This window comes from Lepisma saccharinum, unplaced genomic scaffold, assembly GCF_977018435.1.
Source record: "Lepisma saccharinum unplaced genomic scaffold, izLepSacc3.1 HAP1_SCAFFOLD_647, whole genome shotgun sequence".
Lineage (NCBI taxonomy): Eukaryota > Metazoa > Arthropoda > Insecta > Zygentoma > Lepismatidae > Lepisma > Lepisma saccharinum.
This window is the reverse complement of record NW_028143318.1, coordinates 18,962-43,401: the sequence shown is the minus strand read 5'-3', so window position 1 is coordinate 43,401 and position 24,440 is coordinate 18,962. Positions and strand designations below refer to the sequence as shown.

At 36.2% G+C, this 24,440-nt stretch overlaps 1 protein-coding gene across 1 annotated transcript in view; it reads left to right on the top strand.

Annotated features, from left to right (window-relative positions):
- Window positions 1-1,521: 1,521 nt before the first annotated feature.
- LOC145983102 (R3H domain-containing protein 4-like) overlaps window positions 1,522-24,440 on the top strand; it is a 40,052-nt gene continuing 17,133 nt past the window's right edge. Inside the window, exons 1-2 of the mRNA XM_083116375.1 lie at window positions 1,522-1,750; window positions 21,819-21,976. Coding sequence (XP_082972501.1) covers window positions 1,677-1,750; window positions 21,819-21,976 — 232 coding nt within the window. The 5' untranslated portion in view covers window positions 1,522-1,676. The remainder of the gene's footprint in view (window positions 1,751-21,818; window positions 21,977-24,440) is intronic.

Sequence of the window (24,440 nt, the reverse complement as noted above, 5' to 3'; positions counted from 1 at the left end):
TTCTCTGTTTAAGTCTCGTATCAGCTGGCACAAAGTTCATCGTGGAGGGAAATAAATCAACATTTCTTCATTCATGTTCAGCTATTTAGTAAATGATGAGTATTTGGTTTTTAAATAAGCTGTTTTATGTAAGAGATATTGTAGATATTATTTTTGTTAATATTTTCTGTGTATTTTTAAAGTAGAAATATTAATTTTCAATGTTACGGGTTTTCATTCTTTCAATTGCTTTAAATGCTGAGAGAAGTCTTCAGGGAACAACTATTAATTTTCGAAAATATGTTTTCATGCTTTTCTTTCAGTGTAAAAAGCATATGTGTATAGTAGGTGCTGTTGCACCTACATTATATAATAAGGTATGAAATTTCACTTCATCTTAATGGTCAGTGTCATGACAGTAAATTTGTTTTAAAGGCTGAACTTTTTCGTAGCATTCAACCTAGTACTTTTTATTTATTTGATTTTTGAGAAAACTTCCGAGCATTCTCTTGGTAATTATTATATTTTTTCTGTGCAGACTAACCTATTTCTAATCAGTGCCATAAGGTATGTGAACTGATCCCTGACAGTATTGAAATTTTTATTATCGAATCGAGTGTAGTTGCTGTACGCAGTCATTTTTTTCAGTTTTAATATGTAGCAAACAAAATATTTTTTTATTGATCGATGTAAAATCTTGCAATACAATCCTGTATAGCCGAAGGATCAACCAGGAAAAAAATATTTTTGCAAATATGGATTAGCATGACATGAATCGTTCTGAATTCTTGTATACTTATTTCATTCCATTTCTCCACCCAAGAAAAAAAGTCACCTATTTTAAGACTGTCATTTTCGTATGATGAAGAATTTTTGGTAATAGAACGTTTTCCATATAATTTTCGTATACTTTTGTGATAGAAATCAATTTTCATGCGAAAAGTTTGTGATTAAACGAAAGCATTGCATACAATTAATTTCCGCCACTTCTACGTTTAGTCAATTTGCACGTATAATTTATTATACGCGCAAATCGCCTGAACGCAGTAAGAACCATTCGGAGAGCGAATGGTACGGCACACGATAGTGTTTTGTCGTTTCGAGCAATCTGCGAGTGCTTGCGCATAGCGTTCGTCTTCTGTTCTTTCCTCGATGGTGCTGCCGTCGGTGGTCGCGAGGAAACGACCTTCCAGTTCCGCCATACTGTCAACCATTTTTAACCCGCAGCTGTAACATCTTGTAGTATGTCTATGGTATATATCCATAGGGAAATTTGGAGCTAATTTTAAGTGCAAAGGGATAAGGGAAATTCGATGAAAAATAGCGAATTTGCAGGGAAATTTTAAGACAGACTAAACATTAATTATATTAAACACTATAACAGATTACAGTTTTGACAATGAAAACTTATTATTTTTATTTTATTTTGTCGTATACTTTGTTCTGAGAGGAATTGTGGAATTTGGGTTGACCCACATCTGGCTACCGTTTGGGGCCGGAGGTCTTTGGCCATTCGCCCTTATAGGAGTGGGAGTCCGAGGGTATTGTTTATTTAAGCTTTCAGATTGTGGCAACACTGAATCCGAGATTAATCTGCTGGTGAAAGTAAAACACAAGGAAGGTTTTGTAGAAGAACTGCATTGTATATTTGTAAATTGATCGCAAACTAAGAAAGTTTATCTGTCATAGGCTTCAGTATGGGTGTCATAAAGAAAAACGATTCGATATTAGGCACTTTCGAGTCGAGCTCCGTGGAATCACTTGGCCTAACGTAAGTTGCTGCAAACAAATTATGTGACCAGTTAGTTGTCTTATGTTCGCTCTTATACCTAGCTCCAAAACAGGCAACTTTTGTTCTGGTTTGCCTGTTTTTGGTACAGGTTTCTTTAACATGCAATGAAGTTATGCCCAATATCTTTGGAATTGTCAATTTGAGAGAGGGGGAGGCTGAAGTCTATTTTCAGGGTGGCTACTCACCCGGAATTCCGGGAATTATGCATGAATTATACGTGAATTTTTCTCCTTAGACGTGAAAAATTACAACGTTATTAATTCAAATTCCGGTATAAATTTCATTGGTATAATTTAACAATACAGGGAATTTCTCCAATTTGTTTGAATTTTCGGTTACTTACTAATTTGGGTCTCCTAATCAATTTCATTAAATGTTAAGTATCCCCGAAACGGCTGGAATTTCTTTATTTTCTTCTTTTTCACATTGGTACTTACGTATTCTGCATTCCTAAGGATTCTTGAAGGTGCCATTTCGTTTTTTTCACGCAAATAATCTCAATTTTCGACATATCGAGTAATTATTGTTTGTTCGTTTTCGCTTGCGTTACACGCAATATGGCGGAGAAATCTTGACTAGCGTTGTCGATGATCAGTGGTTATGCAGTGTTGCAACCTTCATCGAAAAATACCTACGGTACTAGTTTACTATTGTGGGGACAGGGGGGCAGGTGACTCGGGCCAATTTCAAACATGCCTTTAACAGGGAGTCTATAGAAAAAACGGGGGAGCCGGAGTGGAGGCGGGGCCACGTTAGCAGTTGGGGGCGGTAGGTCGATTACCCCAGGGGCGGAGACCGGAATCGGTGGGAAATTTCAACTCGAGTTTACTATTGTGGGGACAGGGGCAGGTGACTTCGGCCAATTTCGAAAGTGCCTTTAAAAGGGAGTCTATAGAAAAAGCCGGGGAGACGTAGCGGAGTGAAGGCGGGCGTTAGCGCTTAAGGGCGGTAGGTCAATTACCCCGGGGGTGGAGCCCGGAAACGGTGGGAAATTTCAAACGAAAATAGTGAAGAATTGCAATTACTTTGTAGTTCCTTGATAATTCCATGTTGAATGAAAAATTCAACTGGATGTTGGACACCGTGCAATTTCACCACGTATCCTGTACACGTCATCTTCTCACAAGTTCGTATTCACAAATGATGCACAGTTACATACGTTCATTTACGTTATACTACTGTTACACAGTAGGAATACCGTGTGTTTGGAAACACTGACTGGTTGTTACGTCATCAAGCGGATGCAAAATTTGGTTCACGTAGTAGAAGGACATCAATGGAACAGGTTTCGTGCATCGGAGAGACATTAATGTTCAAAAATAGATGATTTTCCGTGAAAATTCTTTCAGCGAGGCAAAGAAACACTTCCCAGACCTTTATAGAATATACAGAAACTCTTTTCGGTAAGTACTTTCTCCTGTAAAATTGAAGAAATGTGTTTCGGGGAAACTTGAATTTTACCAAATGTGTGACCGTTGCACGAAAGCTGTTGCATCCATTTCCTTTTAGCTGGATGTTGTCTGTATGTGATGACGTAATCACGGTAAGTGTTTCCAAACACGTTTTTTTGTAACTAAAGAAGGTACGTTTCTGCAAATGATTTGTGGGGCTATGTGTCAATGGTTTGTGGGGCTATGTGTCAATGGTTCGTGGGGCTATGCAAGAATGGTGTGTGTGGCTATGCATTTTTTTTTCTAAACCAATTTTTAACTATTCTAACCTAAACATGACCCAACCAGAACCCTCCAATTTCTATGAAATTTTGCCTACTCTCTAATTGTGAACTCCTAATCACGAATCTGAATGTAATAATTGGCAGTCGAGTATAGAAATCGAGAAAAAATTGAAATAAACTATGTTTTCTTAAACGTAACTTAACCCTACCATAAGAACAGTAGCTCCATGGAACACGCCATTTTCCCCGAATGGGTGTCACTTATCGCACAACACTTTCTGTGTTCTGACATCACGGCAAGACAAGGTATAGTTCTCTTAGCCAAAATATTAATTTTTCTTTGTATTTATGCTAATGGAACCTAACCTAACAGGCCTAACCTAACCTCGTAGGCATTCATCGTCTGACGTCAATATTCAAGGTATCAAGATTGTTGTGCGTAATGGAAGACCATTAACTAATTGCGAAAGAAAGATGGTTCCGAATTGCTGTGTATGGACAATGACCATGGTAAATCGCAAGGTTATTTTACAAGTTCTACACGTAAATGTACAATTTTAACAAGTGACCGCCAAATATGAATTACAGATACGTCATCAGGACACCGAAATTAGTAAGTAGGCGAAATTTATAGAAATTGGAGAGTGGTCCGGTATTGTAAACTCATGCCACCCAACCTAACCTTACCGGAAATGATTCATGGGGCTATGTGTCAATAGTTTGTGGGGCTACGTAGGTATTTTTGAGGTACTAGTTTACTATTGTTCGGACAGGTTTCTTCATTTGTACAGAGGAAACTACTTACCGTAATAAGTTCCTGTAGTATTGTCTAACATCTGGAAGGTGTTTTGTGTGATGTGGGAATGTGTGATAGGGGAAATTCATGTTCATTGTTGAAAATTAATTCTCCGATGGACAATAGCCTTTGGCGCGTACACCTTCGTACATCATCATGCGTCGTGATTGTGTTTAATTCATGTTCATTGGGTATCCAGTGTTTCGAACTGTCTGTGTTTTCAACGAAAGTTAGAAACATGACTTGTCGTGGATGCGTGGTGAAATTCGTACCGGGTGTGGAAGATCCAGTGGATTTTTAAATTTAATTGAACATGGGATCGTGAAGAAAGGAAAGGAATGTCGAAAATGTGGCAGTGAATGTAAGCTACTCATTAGAAGGAATGAGCTGATGGTATATGCCTAATATGATGTGTCGTGAATGCGTGGTGAAATTCAGGTAAGTTTTCTGTAACCTGGAAACTGATTTCTTCAAATTTAAAAGTTTGGGGGCAGGTGACTCCGGTCAATTTCTAACATGCCTTTAACAGGGACTCTATAGAGAATACCGAGGAGCTGGAGCATAGCGAAGGTGGGTCCACGTCAGCGGTTGGAGGTGGTAGGTCAATTACCCCAGGGGCGGAGCTCTGAATCGGTGGGAAATTTGGACTCAAAAATTTCAAACAAAAGCAATTTTTTAGTTTAAATTTCCCACCGATTCCGGGACAGATAGCCCCAAAAACCATTCACAAAACATTACAATTTTCTTCGTAAAACAATGCAAAAAAGTTAAAAAAAAATTGGATCAGATGAGCTTTGTTCATTGATATTTCTTGGGTTCCGAAGGTTGAAACACTGCATAACGAATGAGAATCGACAAAACACAAGCACAACGCTTGATTATGTGGGAAGGTGTATGTGCCATATTCTGTCTCAGGCAAGTGAAAAGACTACGAGAAAGAAGTACTCGTAATGTGAAAAATTGCAATTACTTTGATGGAAAAATCATCAATACACCTTAAGGAATGTTCTGTGAAGCAGATAGGTAAGTACGAATTTAAAAAAATTGACGAAACGAAGAAGTTATAGGTGTCCGAAGGATAGTAAATTTTTACCATTTTGGGGTACAGTGGGGTGGAAACACTGCATGCCGAGTACGGTAGTTAAACAGCAACCGCCATTTTGCGTGTTACCGAAGGCAAAAATAAACGAAAAACTTACTCGATATGTCGCAAATAGAGCTTATTTCCAAGAAATAAGCGAAATACCACTTTCTACAATGTTTCTCAATGCAGAAATACATAAGTACGAGTATTCAAATTAAATGAACTGGCAAATTTCAGACGTCTTGCGGATATAAGAAATTTACCGACTGAAGATTATTGCAATGTAAGATATCTTGAAGTTGCTTAGGTAAATTAAGTTTGAAATTCGTATACAATTAACGTATTTTTGTAGATTAGTAACATTTGTAACATGTGTTTGTATATGTGTTTCGAGTCTAAGTATGTGAAGTGGCAAATGTAAACTCCGCACCTTAAATTAAATATTATATATATATCGTTTGATTTGATTGAATTAGAATTTTTAGATACATTAGAATCGCACAGACCCTTTACATTGTTATTGTTGTAATATATTTGTGTGTATGGGTGGTGAGAGGCAGTAATACCTAAGGTTGAAATAGAGAAAACTTCTACTTGTACCCTTGAATTTTTGGAAAGTCCACGTTGAAAACTGGGAATTATACTTGAATTTTATCATGGTCCTATAGTGGCCACCCTGTATTTTCCATATTTTCCTTGCACAAGTATTTTGAAAGCCTCGTATCTCGGTAACCAAAATACATAGAAAAATACACCATGTTCGATTTGAAAGAACATGAGACGTAAATCCAACAGCAGACTACTTGTGGGTCTGCATTGCATATGGGTAATTTAAAAATGTACCTGAATGTCGTGTGAATGTAAATGTCTCGATCATGTAGAAGTTATTCAATTGCACGCAATCATTTTATTCAATGAGCTTTATATTTATTTAGTGAAATTGTTCCTTTCCAAGTAATTTGTGCACATTGCACCACGTCATGAATATGTATGCAAATGCGTGGGATTTATTTGAATTTCCTATTGTGTGAGGGCGGTGCAGTTGAAAGTTGTGTTCAACTCTCCTCGTGAAGGGCAGATCTTCTGGATCCCTTCTAATGATGCTGCTCTATAAATCTCAGGTATCTCTTTGGAGTCTGAGGATAGATTAATTCTTCTTTGAGGTAAGAATAATCTTATTTGTTGTTTCAAGTAACCCACAGGAAAATTATCGGGTAGGCATACTTGCTTGTTCTGGTTGCATAACATTAATCATCTTTTGGAGAATGGAAATTATTGGAAAATCATTATTTCATGTTTTGCTCATACTGTTTGTGAAATTAAATCAAACATGACAAAATACCATTCCTTTTGATTAAAGAGTTTGTACTTACTTAATCTGATCCTCTTCTACCAGTTGGTGCTGAGGTTTAACAGAGAGCTCGCAATCTTTCACGATCTTCTGCTAACTTCCTTCCTTCATTCCACGAGATGTTCCTCCTGCTCAGGATATCCTTCATTCCCTCATTCCATGTCCTACGTGGTCTTCCTTTTGGTCTCTTTGCATCCAATCCTCCCTTTCTTGCCTCCCATACCTGTTTAGGTATTCGATGTTCAGGCATTCTGCTGAGGTGTCCAAACCATCTGAGGTGTGCTTGCTCAACATCCTGATATATTGGTTTTGTGTTTAATGTTATTCTGATTGTTTGATTTCTGATTTTGTCCCTTCTGGTCTTCCCCACTGTTCTCCTCAAATATTTCATTTCTACTGTTTGTAAGTTTTGTTTTAGTTTTTCATTAATTATCCAGGATTCACTTCCATATGTCAATGTTGGTACATAAATTGATTTGTACACAATCATTTTTGTTTTTTGGCTTATTTCCTTTTCCCCTAAAAATCCTTTGTTTATGGCATAATATAATCTGTTTGTATTCTTTATTCAAGTGTTTAATTCTTCATCTATTTTTCCATTACTATTGAGTTCGATACCCGGTGGAGGCACAAGTGGTTCGGATTCCACTTTAAACTGTAGGTCGAGTCCCGATTAACCTTACTGTGGATAAAGTGGACTTAAAACACCAAATCAATCAATCAATCCATTACTATTGATTGTAACACCTAGTTACTTGAAACTTTGTAATTACTTCTTGTTCTACATCTAGGATATCTGGTTCTTCAGGTCTTCTCTCCTCCTCCTCTTCATTTGGTACATTTCTTCTTTCATTTTCACTTAATAATTTTTTAAGTTGGTTTTCCATCTTTTCATTATTTCTTAAGAATTTTTTTTATTTTTTTTTTCTATTAACAAACTCTTTATTCTTTTTTAAGAAAATATTAACAAAATAAAGAGTTTGTTAATAGTAAAAGTTAGGCATCGAGTGAAAAGACTTAGACTATTAAATTTGAGAAAGAAAATTAAAGGATGCATATCAGCCAATCCATTTGTAACTGAGGTTACACTTTTACTAAGGCAAAGTGATATATAATTCAAATTAATCTTGTTTTATCCATTTTGTTTGTCTGAGTCAGTAAATACACATGTCAACATTTATACTAGAAAGTTATTGCTTTTCAATTTTTCTAGTTATTAAAAAATGAAACTGTAAATTGCAACAACTAATTTGTAGGAGAAAAATTAAATTGATTTATTTGATAGATAACGGAGATTACAAGTTTTTGTAACTGAGTTTACAAGTAATGTCAGATCGGTAACTCAACTAATACTGAGACAGTATATCATAAAATAAATCATTTTATGTTTATAACAGAATGAGTTACATAATAGATAAAACTATAGGCAGTCTGTAAACGTACATATCTTAATGAAAATTAGTGGTATGTTAGTAACAAAACATAATACAAGACTTTGAAGACTACATATCAAATCATTGGTATAAAGAAAAGACAACATTATATAGCATACAATATGTTATAACTGTTCAGGATGTCAACTTGAGATCAATAGGAAATGTCATGCAATCGATTTGGAAATTATGAAGAAAAAAAAATGTATAAAATAAGATACAAGTTAATAAAAGTTACTTGCTGCAAGATCGGGATACTCTTTGTTATTGTATCAAAAAGTTACTTTTCATACACACCAACTGGATATGGAAATTCGTACAGAACCCTGTTTCCTATAATCTTCATATTTGCAGGAGGTAGAATTTTGTCTTATTTGTTCATAGCTTACATACTTTTCATCATGGTCATCAATCTTAAATATTTTACCGTCACTTCCATACAATTTTAGAAATACCACCCGATATAGGTTTTGCAACTGATGGCCCAGGAACGTCAGAAGAACACTTTTGTATGGTAGATAATGTGCTACTATCATCATCATCAGTGTAGACTTCACTATACCTCAAACACCTTTGAGGTAATGTTTGTATGGTTGGTTGCTGAGTTGATCTCGAAGAAACCTGTATTGTTTCAAGTTGGAAGTTGCTGTCAGAGCAACTAAAATATGATTTTCATCCAATTTCTCAAAGTGATGGAAGTTCCTTATTCCAAGGATATCACTGACAAACACCCAACGTTTGTTCAGGAGTAGGCAAGCCGTTTCTTCAACATCAGCTTGGGATACCAAAACCACATCGGCAGTTTTAGACAAATTGACAGCATGGTCATAAAATTCTTGCGCAGAATTAATTTGTCTGGCTCTGGCCTTGACCGACATCCAATCGGTCCTTTTGATTTGACCTTCTATGGCATCTACTGGACCTTTTCCATGTCTGGTGCAAAGGTGTTCCATTCCACTGTTGTGACAGACAAGTCATCTGCAAGATACAGGGTGGCTACTCACCGGAAATTCCTTGAATTCTGGGAATTTTGCTCCTTAGACGTGAAAAATTGCAACTTTTATTAATCCATATCTCATTTAATCTATTCATATTCATAAATGTTCAGAGACATGTTTTTCACATTTTAGATTTTGTGTTTGTTGAGGAAGTAAAAGAAAGATACATTGGAAAATAGGAAAATATTATAAAACAGAATTCTTATCTGAACTCATGATAGGACAAATGTATAACGTTGGTAGGCTAGGATAATTGCTAAATGTGAGAAAAGATCAAAGAGGAAAGTACAGTACAGTAATGGAATTAGTATAGATTCCTTTTTTAGCTTCTTGTGCAGTCTTTTCTTATTGTAGCTTATTTTTATGAACAATGTATCATTTCTGAAAATGTGACATTTATGTATGAGTACAACATCTGAGATAAACCATTACTTTGCATCATTTATATTTCTTTAGGATAGCAAGTCAAATATTACTTTCCAGAACTGTAAATATTTTTTTTTTCTCGTTTGCTACAATCTGTGACAGTTCAGGAATGTAATATACGAGATCTGCTTGATGTGCTTTATCAAAAATGTTGTACTCTTCTTATCCAAGCATCATCCTACAAAAAACATTGTTTTATGCAACACAATCTTCAACTGTAAAGAAATTTTTAGAGAAAAAATTCTGACTCGAACTAGAAAAGTTTGAAATAATGTGCTAGTGATCTAGATCCTACTATGATGATTCTGAATTGTGTTTATTGAATGACAAAACACTTTAGAAATACAATGCCATATATTCTGTGTTGTAGTGTTTTTGCCCCTATTGTTTTTTTTAACACACGGAATATTGTAAAGGTAAAGTTTTTCGTGTACAGTCACCGGCAATATAAATGGGATATATAGATCCTGAAATACTCACTTCCCTGCAAGACGTTGTGTGTGTTGCCCAACTCTATGGCGATATACTGATTTTAATAGATAATTTTCAATGGGAACTTCTACCAGACCCATAGATTTAGGCAACCCACACAACGCCTTGCAGGGAAGGGAGAATTTGAAGATCTATATATCCCATTTTTATTGCTGGTGACTGTACATTACACCATGCCATTCTGTGGAGGATAAAGCTTCATACATTCACGATCTCAGCCACCGTAACCCCCAGGTACACTTTGATGAGAGGCTGGGTGAGCCACAGAATGTCTTCTGCAGGGACATTTTTTGAAAAAAAAGGTAAAGTGCTCCCCTGTGCTTAGCACCACGCCATGTAGGCGTATAGGGGGTGTGGGGGTAATGCCCCTCACTTTCTTGATTGCATTGTTCTACGACCCCAAATTTTAACTGTGCTTGCATAACCTAACCTTACTGTGAATGATTCATGGGGCTATCCGTCAATGGTTATACGACCCCAAATTTTAGGTATTAGCATAATTTCAAACCTGGGAAAAAATAGAAAATTAATAACACTGAAGTAGGTATTTTTTTTTTTTTGTTTAGAAGGTTGGAAACACTTAATACCACTCCAAATCGACAAAACACAAGCACGACTCGGAACGCTCGCGCCATATTGTGTCTCACGCAAGCGAAAAAAAAAGGAACAACAATAATTACTCGTAATATGAAAAATTGAAATTATTTTCATGAGAAATTCATAATTACACCTTATAGAATGTTCCACAATGCAGAATAAGTAAGTAGCAATGTTAAAAAGGATGAAATAAATGAGTTATAGGTGTTTTGACTAGATGAAAGTAGTATTAAATATGGATGTGATCCACTTTCACATAATTTGTCTGTAAGTCTGAAACAATGCTACTCAAAAATAACCATGCTGACTCTTTAAATTGAGATAAATCATCACTGATAACAACATATGATGCTACTCCATGTCCATACCATATACAACATGTAAATAGGGTCACCTGTGAATGATGCCAGTGTGCACTTTGCAGTGGCGTACGCAAGGGGGGGGGGGGGTTACCGGGTTTGAACCCCCCCCCTTGAGCTTTTGAAATAATATGGAAAATATTGTAGAAAAATTAAAAATGGCTAATTTATCACAGTCAAAGATCTGCGAGAGTAATAATAATAATTTGAATTATTATTCCAATGCAGCATGGAGAAAAACAACATTCCAAACACAATCTAAGTGGCCAAAAAGTTCAATTTTGCAATTCTTTTGCAAAACGTCACGCAGTCTCTCGCGAGATTTGTGAAAATTCCTTCCTTCGTCGCAGTGTGCCGACGTTATTGCAAACATTCACATCCCCTTGTGAACTCTCAAGTGATGCTGAGTCTACATCCACATCATTAAATAATGTTGAAGAAGTGCTTTGTGAATCACCTAGAAGTGATAAATATGTTGGAATGTCTATATTTCCCCGTGTATTTAGCACCGTTCCATGCTAAATACACATGTAGTGGTGTGCTGGGGCCCACACATTCTCGATCTTGGCCATTTTGCAGGGGATGTGATCGGCACCATGCTCTGGCAGCCTTTATCCCCCAGGGTTGCTCTCAGGTACTTATTGATATGAGGCTGGGTGCGGAGACAAGGCTGGATAAGTTCCAACCAATTCCTGGAATCGAACCCGGATCTCCCACGAGATCGAGACTAGACCACCGCGGACCCTTGAATGAGTTTCATATTTTGATTATTTCAATAAATTTAATATATTTGCTTGCTTTTATGAATTTTCTTCACACTTAGAATGTCTCACCTATCATATACAAATAACAGTTGACTAGACAATTATTTAGTAACAAAGAAACAAAAAAAATGTAATTTTGTTCTATTGCTTTCATAACTCTACTACTTAATAATAGCATAGATAATAGTAGTGATGTAAGTAGTAACAGCAGATGCATTAGTAGTATTATTAGTGGTAATTAAACTAATTAATTAATTGTAAGTATTATTAATTAATTATTATTATTAATTAATTAAATAAAACAATGGTAATGTGAATTTGTAGAAAGTTTTCAAAATAACCCCCCCCCCCCCTGATGGAATCCTGCGTACGCTACTGGCACTCTGCACCTTGTCTTGATGGACTAGGCTGTAGTTTTCAGCATAGTCCATCTGCATAACTGCCTCACCTTCTTTTGAGCTGGACTTGAGTTGCTCAAAATACATTGACTGTTCAGCTTTTACAAAAGTGTGTCTTTTGAAAGGTACTAGGGAGTCATTCAGTTTTCACACAACATCTGCAAGAGGAGATGAATATTCAAGAACTTGCATAACCCCTTGTTTCTTCATCCATTTCTTCCATTTAATCATTTTCATCTAAACACTATCAGAACAGTAACATCACAATATACATAAATCACATTGGTTCGTCATGCAGAACTCGTTATCAACATTGGAACAATGATCTATGAGTTAGTTAGTGGTGTTGCTGTGTTAGCAAATTCAGAAATGACGACCACTAAAACTAAAAAGTCAGGATGCTGCAAATACATGCACACATTATGGGGAGTTTTGCTGTAAGGTATTACATGCTTTGGCCTCAGTTCAAAGAATTTTGATCTTGATAGAGGAACACTGAACTTCTCTTTAAAAAGAGAATAAGCTTCATCAGTTTTCATGATCAGGTATCGTTTCTGCTTATGTATTCTTTCACCAGTTTGACCATCTTTAACTGAGATGAAATCTCATTTTCCGGGTGCCTGCCAGCCAATGTCATCACTCTCAAAGAAATTAACAACTGTTTCTGTAATGTCGGACGAAATTGATCTTGATGTGGATGGTTTCCCCTTTTCAAATAAATCAGTAAGGGTGTGAAAAGTTTTTTTGAACTGGCGAACAACAGCTATTTTCTTGTGTGGGCTACATGGAAGTACACAATTCGATTTACTTTGGATACAGCTTTTCTTAAAGTACTTGAACATTTGTATGTTCCAAGCACTTTATCAGGTATTGTCTGGTATTTGGCTTTCTCTGCTGTCTTCTGTCTTCTCCATTCTTCTACTTTCTTCCTAAAGTCCTCCCGGCCAAAGAACGGACTTGAGGAAACCCAGACTTTCAGCCTCCAGTTCAAGGGGGGAAAAGCAGTGCTGCTACCGATTGCTACATGCCTGATTTTTGTCCACTCGTACACAACACCTCTTCCTGTCATTTGACCCCTTTGCTCACATTTCAGGGAGAGGCAGGGAATCAGAGACCCATTCGCTTACTGCACTGTGGTCGCTGTGCTTGGCCTTGTTGAAGGTAAAAGACTTGAGATGATAAATGTGGCAACGCAGAATACCACGAGAATTTCCCCTCACCACGACAACTGGACAAAGCCGATTGCTTCAGAGGTTCATATGACCCTTCCTACCCTCGAGAGTGGGTCCCATTAATCCGTCATTGACTTTCACAGCATGTCTTGCTTTTTTCCTTAGAAATTTATTACCATACTTCTTTCCCATTTTTAAATAATTTTTGACACAATATACCCCCTAAAAAGTCGATTGTGTAGTCCTTTCTTACTGACACTTCAGTTCCACCCCTCCCTTATGCTATCCTGCTTTTTACATTTCCCACATTTTACGTTTTTTATTTACAGGCCCCTGAAAAATGTAAAATCGGGGTTTGCCTGTACTTGGATATACTGTGAATGTTTTGTACTGAAGGGTACGTCCCATAATGTAAGGTAATATGACACTTTGTTTTGTATCATTCCATTGTTTGATAATCCCGAGAAGCAGGTATAAGGATTTTGATGCCATAATCTCTCTCTTGTGTGCAAGGGTTAAGTTGTTTGCTTTTCAGAGAAAAGAGAAGTAGGATACAATTATTCATTCACAGAAGAATGAGTCTGAAGTTGTGGTTCTTGCAAGCAGAGGAAATTAGAAATCTCCTAACCTCAGTCACAATAGCAACATTTAATAACAAGATAAACCAGGAAGAATGAGAAATTACACAATTTGTTTTTTTTCTCATTCGTGACACTTATTTAAAACAACTAATTTTTGTAACTTTAAAACAAAAAAATGTTGTATTTCAAACTGCCTGGATAACAAAAAATCCCTCCATATCTTGTGAATTGTAATCATTTTTCAATTTGAATATGAATCATGGCTAAATAAAGTCAGTTTCTTATAAACTAATACAAGTACTTGATACATTCAATACCTGGAAGCTGTATGAGTTGATTATTTTCATTTACAAAAAATGTGGACTTAATATTAGGATAAATGGAACATTTGTTCTGGAAAACCTGAAAAAGGAAGGGAATTTCATTTTTGCTTGTTTGTAGCCACCCTACATAAGTAATATTACCAAAGTTGCAGAACATACATATATTCTTGCAAGGAAAGTGCACAAAGACAGTCAATATTGGCCTGTGTTAGAAGTGCTGTGTTTTGCAATCATATCCAGGTGTTAAGTAGTTGAATAGGAAAATTCTGTACAAGCAGTGTGTGAAACATGGTTGGCTACTGCTGAAGAAAATAAAAGTTTAAGTTCTACAGTAACCTCTAGTGGCTCCTGCTGGAACCAGTGGAAGTGTTCATAATCAGCAAAGAAGTCCCCACCAGTACCAGTTAACAATATCATAAAAAATATTGCTAGGATTTTTTTTTCTAATTTTTTTTTGGTAGTTTTCTGTAACTTTCGTTTATGTTCTAATTTAATTTAACAATAAATTTTAATTTGCTTTCTGTTGAATATATTCAGGTTTTCTTATTTCCAATAATTTCTGCAACATTTAGTTAGCCTTCGAATCAGAATTTATGTGTTATCACAAAAAATGCAAGTGTCCGGTTTTTTTTTGTCCAGCAGTTTAGTATTGAGGAAATCTGGATAGTGATTGTAGATGATGCAATGCAGATAATCATAATCAGATAGATCATATTCTCATTGATAAAAGAAGGCATACTAATATAATTGACATTCGTTCACATAGAGGCACTGACTGTGCCAGTGACCATTGCTAAATTAAGAGAGAGACTCTCGGTGATAAACCATAAGCAGTTTGTCCAGCAGTTTAGTATTGAGGAAATCTGGATAGTGATTGTAGATGATGCAATGCAGATAATCATAATCAGATAGATCATATTCTCATTGATAAAAGAAGGCATACTAATATAATTGACATTCGTTCACATAGAGGCACTGACTGTGCCAGTGACCATTGCTAAATTAAGAGAGAGACTCTCGGTGATAAACCATAAGCAACAAAATCTAAAAGCTCTAAAATTTAATACAGGAAAATTTGCTGATATTAGAATTAAGAAAGATTACCAAATTAAACTGTCAAATAGATTTGATGTTTTGCAGGATTTAAATGATGATGAAAATATAAATGAAACAGACGTAAATAAGAATTGGGAGCACATACGTAATGCAATAGAATCAGCAGCTAAAGAAAGTATAGGATACCATAAACCAAGAAAAAGTAAGCCATGGTTTGATAATGAATGTCATAATCTAATAGAAATAAGAAATCAGGCAAGACTTATTGGTTAAATAACTCGGATGATACAAATTTAAGTAATTATAATAGAATAAAGTGAGAAGTTAACCACATTTTTAGAAGTAAAGATTACTTGAAAAGTAAAATTAACGAAATTGAAACAAACAGCAAAAATAAAAATATCAGAGATTTACATAAAGGTGTAAATGAATTTAGAAAGGGGTGGCAACCTAAAGTAAACTTGATAATAGATAAAAACTGCAATTTTTTGGCTGACCCAAGCGATATTTTAAATAGATGGAAAAACTACTTTAATGACCTTTTAAATGTTCATGTAGGAGATAAATCAGAAGTAAATGAAGTCCACACAGCAGAACCTTTAGTTCCAGAACCTAACTTGACTGAAGTTAAAGATGCTATTAAAAGGCTAAAGAATAACAAAGCACCTGGCATTGATTAAATACCAGCTGAGTTAATTAAATATGGTGGGAATTCGTTAATATGTCAAATTCATAAATTAATTTGTTTAATATGAAATAAAGAAGAAATCCCTCAACAGTGGAAATAATCCATAATTGTTCCTGTGTTTAAAAAAGGTGATAAAATGAACTGCAATAATTTCCGTGGAATTTCTCTACTCACAACAACATATAAAATATTTTCTAACATTCTTTTAGCACGACTAACCCCACATGCTAATGAAATTATAGTTGATTATCAATGTGGATTTAAATGTAACAGATCAAATTTTTCATATTAGACAGACACTTGAGAAAAAGTGGGAATATAATCAAAATGTCCATCAGCTATTCATTGGCTACGTTCAGAGGACTGAGCCAATGCGGAGCGGCTCACTTGCGTGCGATCACTGGAAAACAGGAATTTCTTTGAACGCTTCAGCTCAGTGATTGCATTCCACGGCTGATTTTCATCTTCTCCAGACAAATTAGTAACATTGCCGTTGTCCTGGACAGCAAGCTTGGCTTCGCTGTTGTCAAACTTTTGCAATGGAAGACCATATATTTAAGACCCTTTTACATTTTTTAACAGTTTTTTGAGATGTTTTAAGCCCACTTTATGCACAGATAAGCTAATCGGTACTGGAGTTAGTTTTAAAGAGGGATCCGCCTCTATCGTGTAATGGTACCAGTGCTTGAAGTAAGGCGGAAGCACCAAAACTGCATTCTGGCAAATCAATTTGGTACCGGATCTTAGTTCCTGCCATTTATATAATTTCTTGTTACATGAATTCTTTCAAACCAGAGATGAAGAGGAAAAGGGAAAGTTCCTGTACTAAATTTATCTCCCGTCGGCGGGCAGTCAGTAGGTGCCAGACATTTCACGGTGACAAGACAGGTTTCGTTATCGCATTTTTGTTTTGGTAGATGTTAATTGCAAAGCTTCGGAAGAGCGATGGATTTCCCAAAAGCGGAATATAAGCTTCTAGGAGGATTTTTTTTTCCTATTGCTGTCAGTTATGTGCTATGAAATGCCTCTTTTTCTGTAGTTGGTTCATCTGTGGCCTTATAATTTTCCCCCTTGTGTAATATACCAGAGTCCGATAATTTTCTTTTCTTTGTTAGAATAGCAGATTAAAATGAAAAGGAACATTCTGCGATAATTCAGTTTTCTTACGAAGGAGCACAACTGTACTGGTATTGTGAACGAAACTGAAGAAGACAAGACTGATAGACATGACACATCTTGTGTTTATATATTTACTTTGGATGCAATAATAACAACAACAATTGGTCGAATTGGTTTATAAAGCGAAGTAAAATGAATGAAATCAAATTATTGTTATTTTAATATTCATTTATTACTACTACTAGTAGTAGTAGTAGTAGTAATGTACATTCAGTTGTGGCATTAGTGCTATTGAATGAAACAACTTTAAGCACTGCCTGAGACCCAGGCCTGTACCCATGGAAGGGGCCATGCCCATCCTCAAACTATGAAATATTGAAATGTTAAAATTTCCAACAGTCGGACTCCCATTGTGGCACGGCATGGGTTCGAGTCTGCCTGGGTTCAGTCTCTGGGTTTTCGGCCTGTGAATGGGACCGGTGGTAATCCACCACCATAAGGAAATTGGGGAGCTACGAATGAGTAGCGTTACCTGGTTATATAAATCTCCTATAATGACTGGGGGTTCGACGTGCTCACCCCCTGTCACCCCCTTACTGGTTGAAGATCTCCACACATCTAGGTAGGATTGTGAGAGGGAGACTGGCAGTTGGGAGATAGGCCAAGGCCCTTCAAGGGCTGTTGAGCCACTGGTTATTACTATTATTATTATAACCTATAAAAAAATATGAAAATAACATTGAAAAATCATGTTACACATGACTAAAGTCATATAATATTTCAAAATAAAACCATAAATTGGAGTAAAGTGGAGGGTAGAAAGTTGGGAGGGAATGGCAGGGTGGAAAGTAGAGGGTGCAAGAAATCAACCTTGCCCAAGTAAAAATTTTATCTTGAGCCACCCCCAATAATAATTGCTAACAAACACGTATAATTTAATTTACAAACACATAATTTTTTAAACATAGAATTATCGTGTTTGTTCAGTGGTCCTGGCATAAGTAGTTAGCACAGCATGCTATGATGAAAAGGGGTTCTGGGTTCGATTCCCAGCTTTGTCATAAGTGTTCTGTGTGTTCCTTCTCATCAATTTCATATCATCGCTCATCCTCATCATTGCGTTTAGATAAACTTGGAAGAAAAGCAAATAAAAAAAAAATAACCCAATTCAATGAACTTCACAGGATATCTGATCTTCTTTTCGTTAAACATTTTTGGATCTACCTCCTCCTCCTTTAAAAGATCCTGGGTATAGCAACATAAACAAAACAAAGATAAAACATGAATGTAAGACTAATATAAGTATTAATAGAATTAAAATATAACACTTAATAAAAACATTTAAACTATAGCCTCCCTCTATATATACACACACACACACCCATGCACACACACACACACAAAATTCCTGGGTACGGGCCTGCTGAAACCCTTGAGATGTGTACATACTGACTGTGCTATGCCTCGCGTATAAACATTAGTTTCAAGTTGCGGCTACTTTTGATATAGAAAACCTTGTGAATAAAGTTTTATTTTTAACTAAATAATATTTATAATTATAGGGCCACTTATTTGCTTGTAGGCGACTATGAATTTCTGAACTAGTTGTGACTGTGTAAACTATATTCTCAAATTTGTAGCATATCGTGGATTACACGTCGTCTGCTGCCATGTCTACTGAACGGGTTCACTGCAGCGAGAGTACTTCCCAGGCGATCAAAACAATGGCGCCCAATCGCTAAGCCTTAAGTACTGAGCATGCCGTTTGGAGCACCGAATCACTGTACCGCTCCGCCGAACCATACATTTTAAAAAAAGCATATGATTCAGTCAAAAGAGAGAAATTATATAATTTATTCAAGCTTGTTCATATGATAAAAGTTGCACTAGTGAAACAGAAAGTTCGTGTGGATATTAATGTCTGTTTTAACCCATCATGAATTGTAAATTTGTCAAAGAGATGCATTATCTCCATTACTCTTTAATTTTGCCTTAGAATATGCTGTTAGGAAGGTAAGAGAAACTAACGAAGGACTAAAATTAAATGGTGTGACTCAGGCTGTTAGCATATGCAGATGATGTAGACTTACTGGGGGATGATGTGATACAAATAAGAAGACTGCTAAAATATTTTTCAAAGCAGCTAAAGAGAAATGTTTGGAAGTTAGCAAAGATAAAACTAAATATACACTTACAGGCTGAAACCAAGTGTTAGGTAATAATCAAAATCTAATTATTTATAACAACTCCTTTGAACCAGTTTCCAAAAATCAAATACTTAGGAGTAATACTAACAAATGAAAATTATATTAAAGAGGAAATAAAAAGCAGGCTTAATTCAGGAAATGCATGTTACTTTTCTCTTCATAAACTTTTGTCTTCTCGTTTAATATCTAAGAAACTAAAAGTTAAAATATACAAAACAGTAATTTTGCCTGTAATATTATATAGATGCGAAAATTGGTCCCTTACATTAAAAGAGGAACATAAATTGAGAGTATTTGAAAATAAGATCCTTAGGAAAAAATTTGGGCCTAAAAAGATGAGGCAACAAGTGAGTGGAGAAGGTTACATAATTTAGAACTACATAATTTGTATTCATGTCCAGATATTATTAGAATGATTAAATTAAGAAGACTTAGGTGGGCAGGCCATGTGGTACAATTTGGAGAGGAAAGAAGAATTTACAAGATTCTTATTGGGAAACCTGATGGTAAGAGACCAGTAGGAAGACCAATACAAAGATGGAGGGATAATGTTGAGATGGACCTAAAGGAAATTGGTAGGGATGGAAAAGAGTATATAGATTTTGCTCAGGATAGGGACAAATGGATGGCCTGTGTTGGTGCAACCATGAACCTTTGGGTTCAAAAGGCTAGAGAGCTAGTTAGTTTTTAGATGATGCAATGCTTGAAGTGATGGTGCAGAAAAGAGAGCTGCTTCTATGGTGTGTGGCTTGACCGTATGATGCATCAGAACATGTGTAAATCTTGTTGCAAAATATGCCACACTGTTGTCTCCAACATGCCAGTCTCAGACCGAACCTCCTCGGCCACCAAGAGCCTTGCAAGGCTGAGGCTGTGTGAGGCCGAGATGGAGTTTGGAGGCCCGGCCTTCCAAGGCAAAAGTCATATGGACATCTCTGGTCTCGACTGAAAGATTTTTTTTTCATCGACTGTTGATGCACTTCTGCAATGCGAGCCAGTGTTCTGACACTGAGTTTCTGTCAATGTTTATTGTGGTCACATATACTGTCTTGTTGAACTGCTTCACATATTTCCTAATTGCACATTGGTACTTTTGTTGGACTGTGTGGTTGGTGACTTGGACTCAATGAACAACATTATTTTTCTGTTCAACTTGTGGTCCGCCATTGTTATCTTTACCTGATGGAATCAGACTGAAACATGTAACAAAAAAACCTTGTTAATATACTTTGAACTATGCTCTTTCAACAATTTTAGTTGTTTTGCGTGTGGGATGAAAATAAGTAGGAATTTCATTTGAAAGGTTCTATAGTGCATCAAGTATCAGTGGCGTATACTCTGGGTCATCTAGGTAATCGGAGATGACCCAGCTATAATTTTTAAAAAAGTTTTTTTTTTTTTTTTTTTTTAATTTCTTCCCAATATTCTTCCAATCCAATCTTTGATTCATACATTTCTTTGCTTAGAGCGCGTGAGTGTTTTCAACCATTTGCTGCTGAATGGCTCCCTTTAAATCCCTTGATAAGAGGGAAAGGAAACAGCTTCTCAGGCACGGTGATTCCATGTTCAGGGTAACCTCCTTCTGGAGAGAGTCCACCGGTCGCACTCTCCACCCCAGAGTCTTTACCGTTCCCTCGGCTGGCGCCCTCTTCTGCCATTCTTCCCTGATGGACTTTGCATTGTAGGAGCTGTGTTGTTTACGACAGGGAAATTTCTCAGGAACGAGAATTCTGGGTTCACAAATTACGTACTGAAAATGGAAGTTGAGAAACTGAAATCTGAATAACATTTGTAAACCAATCCCATGTTAATTCTCATTTTACATTTGCTTTTGTCTTCTTCATCTCTGCTATTTCAACAGAATTTGTCAAAGTGAAAAAGCTTAAATATTGAAGATGAAGATAATTAAATAAATTAAAGTTTTAACTAAACTAAAAATTCAAGAATTACGCTGACCTCCGTGGTGAAGTTTTTAGCACAGCTCCCTATGATGCCAGAGGTCAAGGGTTCAAGTACCGGTCTGGGCATGGGTATTCTTTGTAAATGTCCCATCATCAATTTCATCATATCACTGATCGCGATTAACCAAAAGTGGCAGAAAAGCGACGTAAAATAACCTAACTCAATCAATGCAACAGCATGGATTATTTCACTAGCACATTCCTTTCATATTCTATGTTACAGGTTCTTTTTTATAGGTTTATTATACTTTCATGTTTTTTTTATTCGAAATTCTAAATGTAGATTAACCACAATCACAACAATTAATCGATAGTGGTTCCAACAATAAGGTAAAATTTTCATAAATCCTGTATGGATGCTGAGGTAAATTTGCAGGGAGACTTCAGGAGTGGGTGGATGAATCAAGGGTCAGAGATTACCCACTCGTTATAAGCAGCATACGCCACTATCAAGTATTGGTCAACATGGATGTGAAGGGGTAAGTTTCTGGAATTGTATTTATATTGTATGCACACATTCTTTTGATTATGATGATTAATCTTAAGTGTGTATGAATACATTTTCAGAATTCCTGAATCAAGTGATGATGAAATAGCCACTGCCCCAACAATTGAGTTAAATTTTAATGCTGGGTACACTCATCGCAGGAACCCTGCAATACCAGCTACATTTTGCCTGCGAAGAAAGTATTTGGGGAGAAAAAGAGAAAGGAGATATGAAAATGGTAACTAATTGCAACATATTATCCTTACATATATTTCTTCTTTTTTTGTCATTTTTGTATGTCTATGTTGGTCATAATCATATTGACTTTCCATTTATGTCTATAGTGACACAGATTTTTATTCACAATTCTGTTGTTTTCTAGTATTCTTGCTAATGTCTCCAAGAGTTTTTGCTCTTAATTAAGTAAAGTACTTCATTGCCACACTTTGCGTCGCATTATTAAGAAATGAAGATGGGTTGTTAATTTTTTACTTGCTTACATGTAACTGAAATTCTTTACTCAGCCAAGGCAAGATTCACTTTAGCACCATACATACAATTAATGAAGTCACAACATGTTCCTGTATTCTTAGTTCAAATTTTTAAACCAGCATTGGCTCTTTATCAAGGGAGGAAAGGAAATCGGCAGTTCATTAAAAGGTTAAAATACATTAAACTGCTGTACCCTCCTTTACTCCCCAACCAGGGATTAGAGGCTGGCAAACTCGAGAACAGTTTTATGCAGGGACATACAGGGACATAGTTAAAAAAAACATTTGCCACCTAGATATTGACCCTTATCTCCCATGCCTATATGTCCTACTGACTGGCCTACCACATCTCCATTTGTTTGTTCAGGTGCAGTCTTTTTTTTAAAAAATGTGTTCTTCCATAGTAGGCATTCATATTCATGTGAGAAGCTGAGAATTTGAATAATGGGACTTTATAACAACTTTATAACAAAGCTGACCTCCAGCTGCTTTTGCAGAATTTAATCACTTTACATTTCAACATCCGTGAAAACTCATAGAAAGGGAAGACGTTCGTAGCTCAAGTAGTAACATGAGTGAAAGTATGTTGTGGGTTTCAGTTCAGTATTTCACGTGGTGTGTGGTGTTTTTGGTGCAATAGCTGCTACAACTTGTAACAAAACCTTTCAAAGTTGAACAAAGATAAATTTCACAGAAACTGCCTTCCCATCAGGATTTCACTTACAGCGGTCAGTCATATACTTTGGTGTCGTCATCCCCTTAGCACATTCACATGGTCACAACTATTTTAAAGTAACCATTGTAAAATGACAAGCAACAATGGGTGTTCAAGCCACCTATTCTTTACAGAGAAAAAACTTGTCAATGGAGACATAGTATATAATATAATGTAGAAGGATTTATGTGAGTGGTTGTGAGAGCATGTTCATTTTGTTATAATTTTTCTGTATATGAAGGTATAATTTAGTATATTGTGTGCACATATTTTTCTTATTACGAGGGAGGATCAAATGAAAACCTTAAAAGTGCAATAAATGCTAGAATGTAACAATGAAAAGGAAATCGTACCACTTATTTTTCAACGTAGTCCCCTTGACGTTCAATGCAAGTATTCCACCGTTTCGGAAGTGCATGGATACCACGGTGGAAGAATTTTTTTGATCGAGATTGTAGCCACTCATGCATAGAATAGAAAATCTAGGCAATAGGTATAACATATCCAGTGTTTTTACAATGAATTAGTGATTGTAGTAAAATTTACATATTAATTATTTTGAATGTGACAGTATATTTAAGTACAAGAAAAGTTTTTTTCCCCCCTTCTTGCTAGTTATTTTAAAGGGGGTCGGTGGTGGTTTTACAAAATACAAATTTAATTATAAGAGAATATTTTTTCCTTCTAGATACCTGCAACAGTCTTAATTTGAGTTGACCTATGTGCTTTATTTTCATTTGCATAGATGAAGAATTTGATATTTAAACATATGCTGACAGAATCATTGTATTACCTTGATCAGTAGTAAAAGTTATATACTCCAAAACCATAGAATTATCCATAAAATAAAAGGTTAAGTCAGGGGGGAGTGTATAAGTGGGTGGAAAGATTTAAAGATGGAAGACGAAATGTCAGTGATGAACATCGGAGTGGGAGGACAGTTTGCGTGGCAACTGAGACAGTGAAGCAGCAGATCAATCAGCGAATCTGTTAATTTAGTACGTTTTTCCCTGACTTAACCTTTTGAGTCCCAAGGCCATTTTCACATGTAACCCCCTTGGTCCCGAGCTGATTTTGAGCAAAATGCAGAGTTTCAGTTAAATGAGTAGATCGGAGGCTAATTGCTCTAGAGAGATGAGTGATATACCGTTGTACGTTGAATGAACCAGAGATTCAGACTATATTAAATTTATGCAAATTCAGCACATATATGGTGGGGGGAGGGGGCTAACTCTCAAAATTCCAAAATTTCAGGAAAAAAACTGCCCAACCCCCCCCCCCCAAGAAAAAAGTACATGACAGTGCTGACATGCACATGGAAATGATCGATGACATGTAAGGAACACAAAAATATTTGCATTATCATCATATGACCAATGTAACGTGAGTTGTACCCCTGAAACGAAAGGCTTGTACACCACTGTCTCAAGCTTTGGAATTGAGTGAAATGCAGTGTTACATTGAAATGACTATATCTCAGAAACTAAATGCCCTAG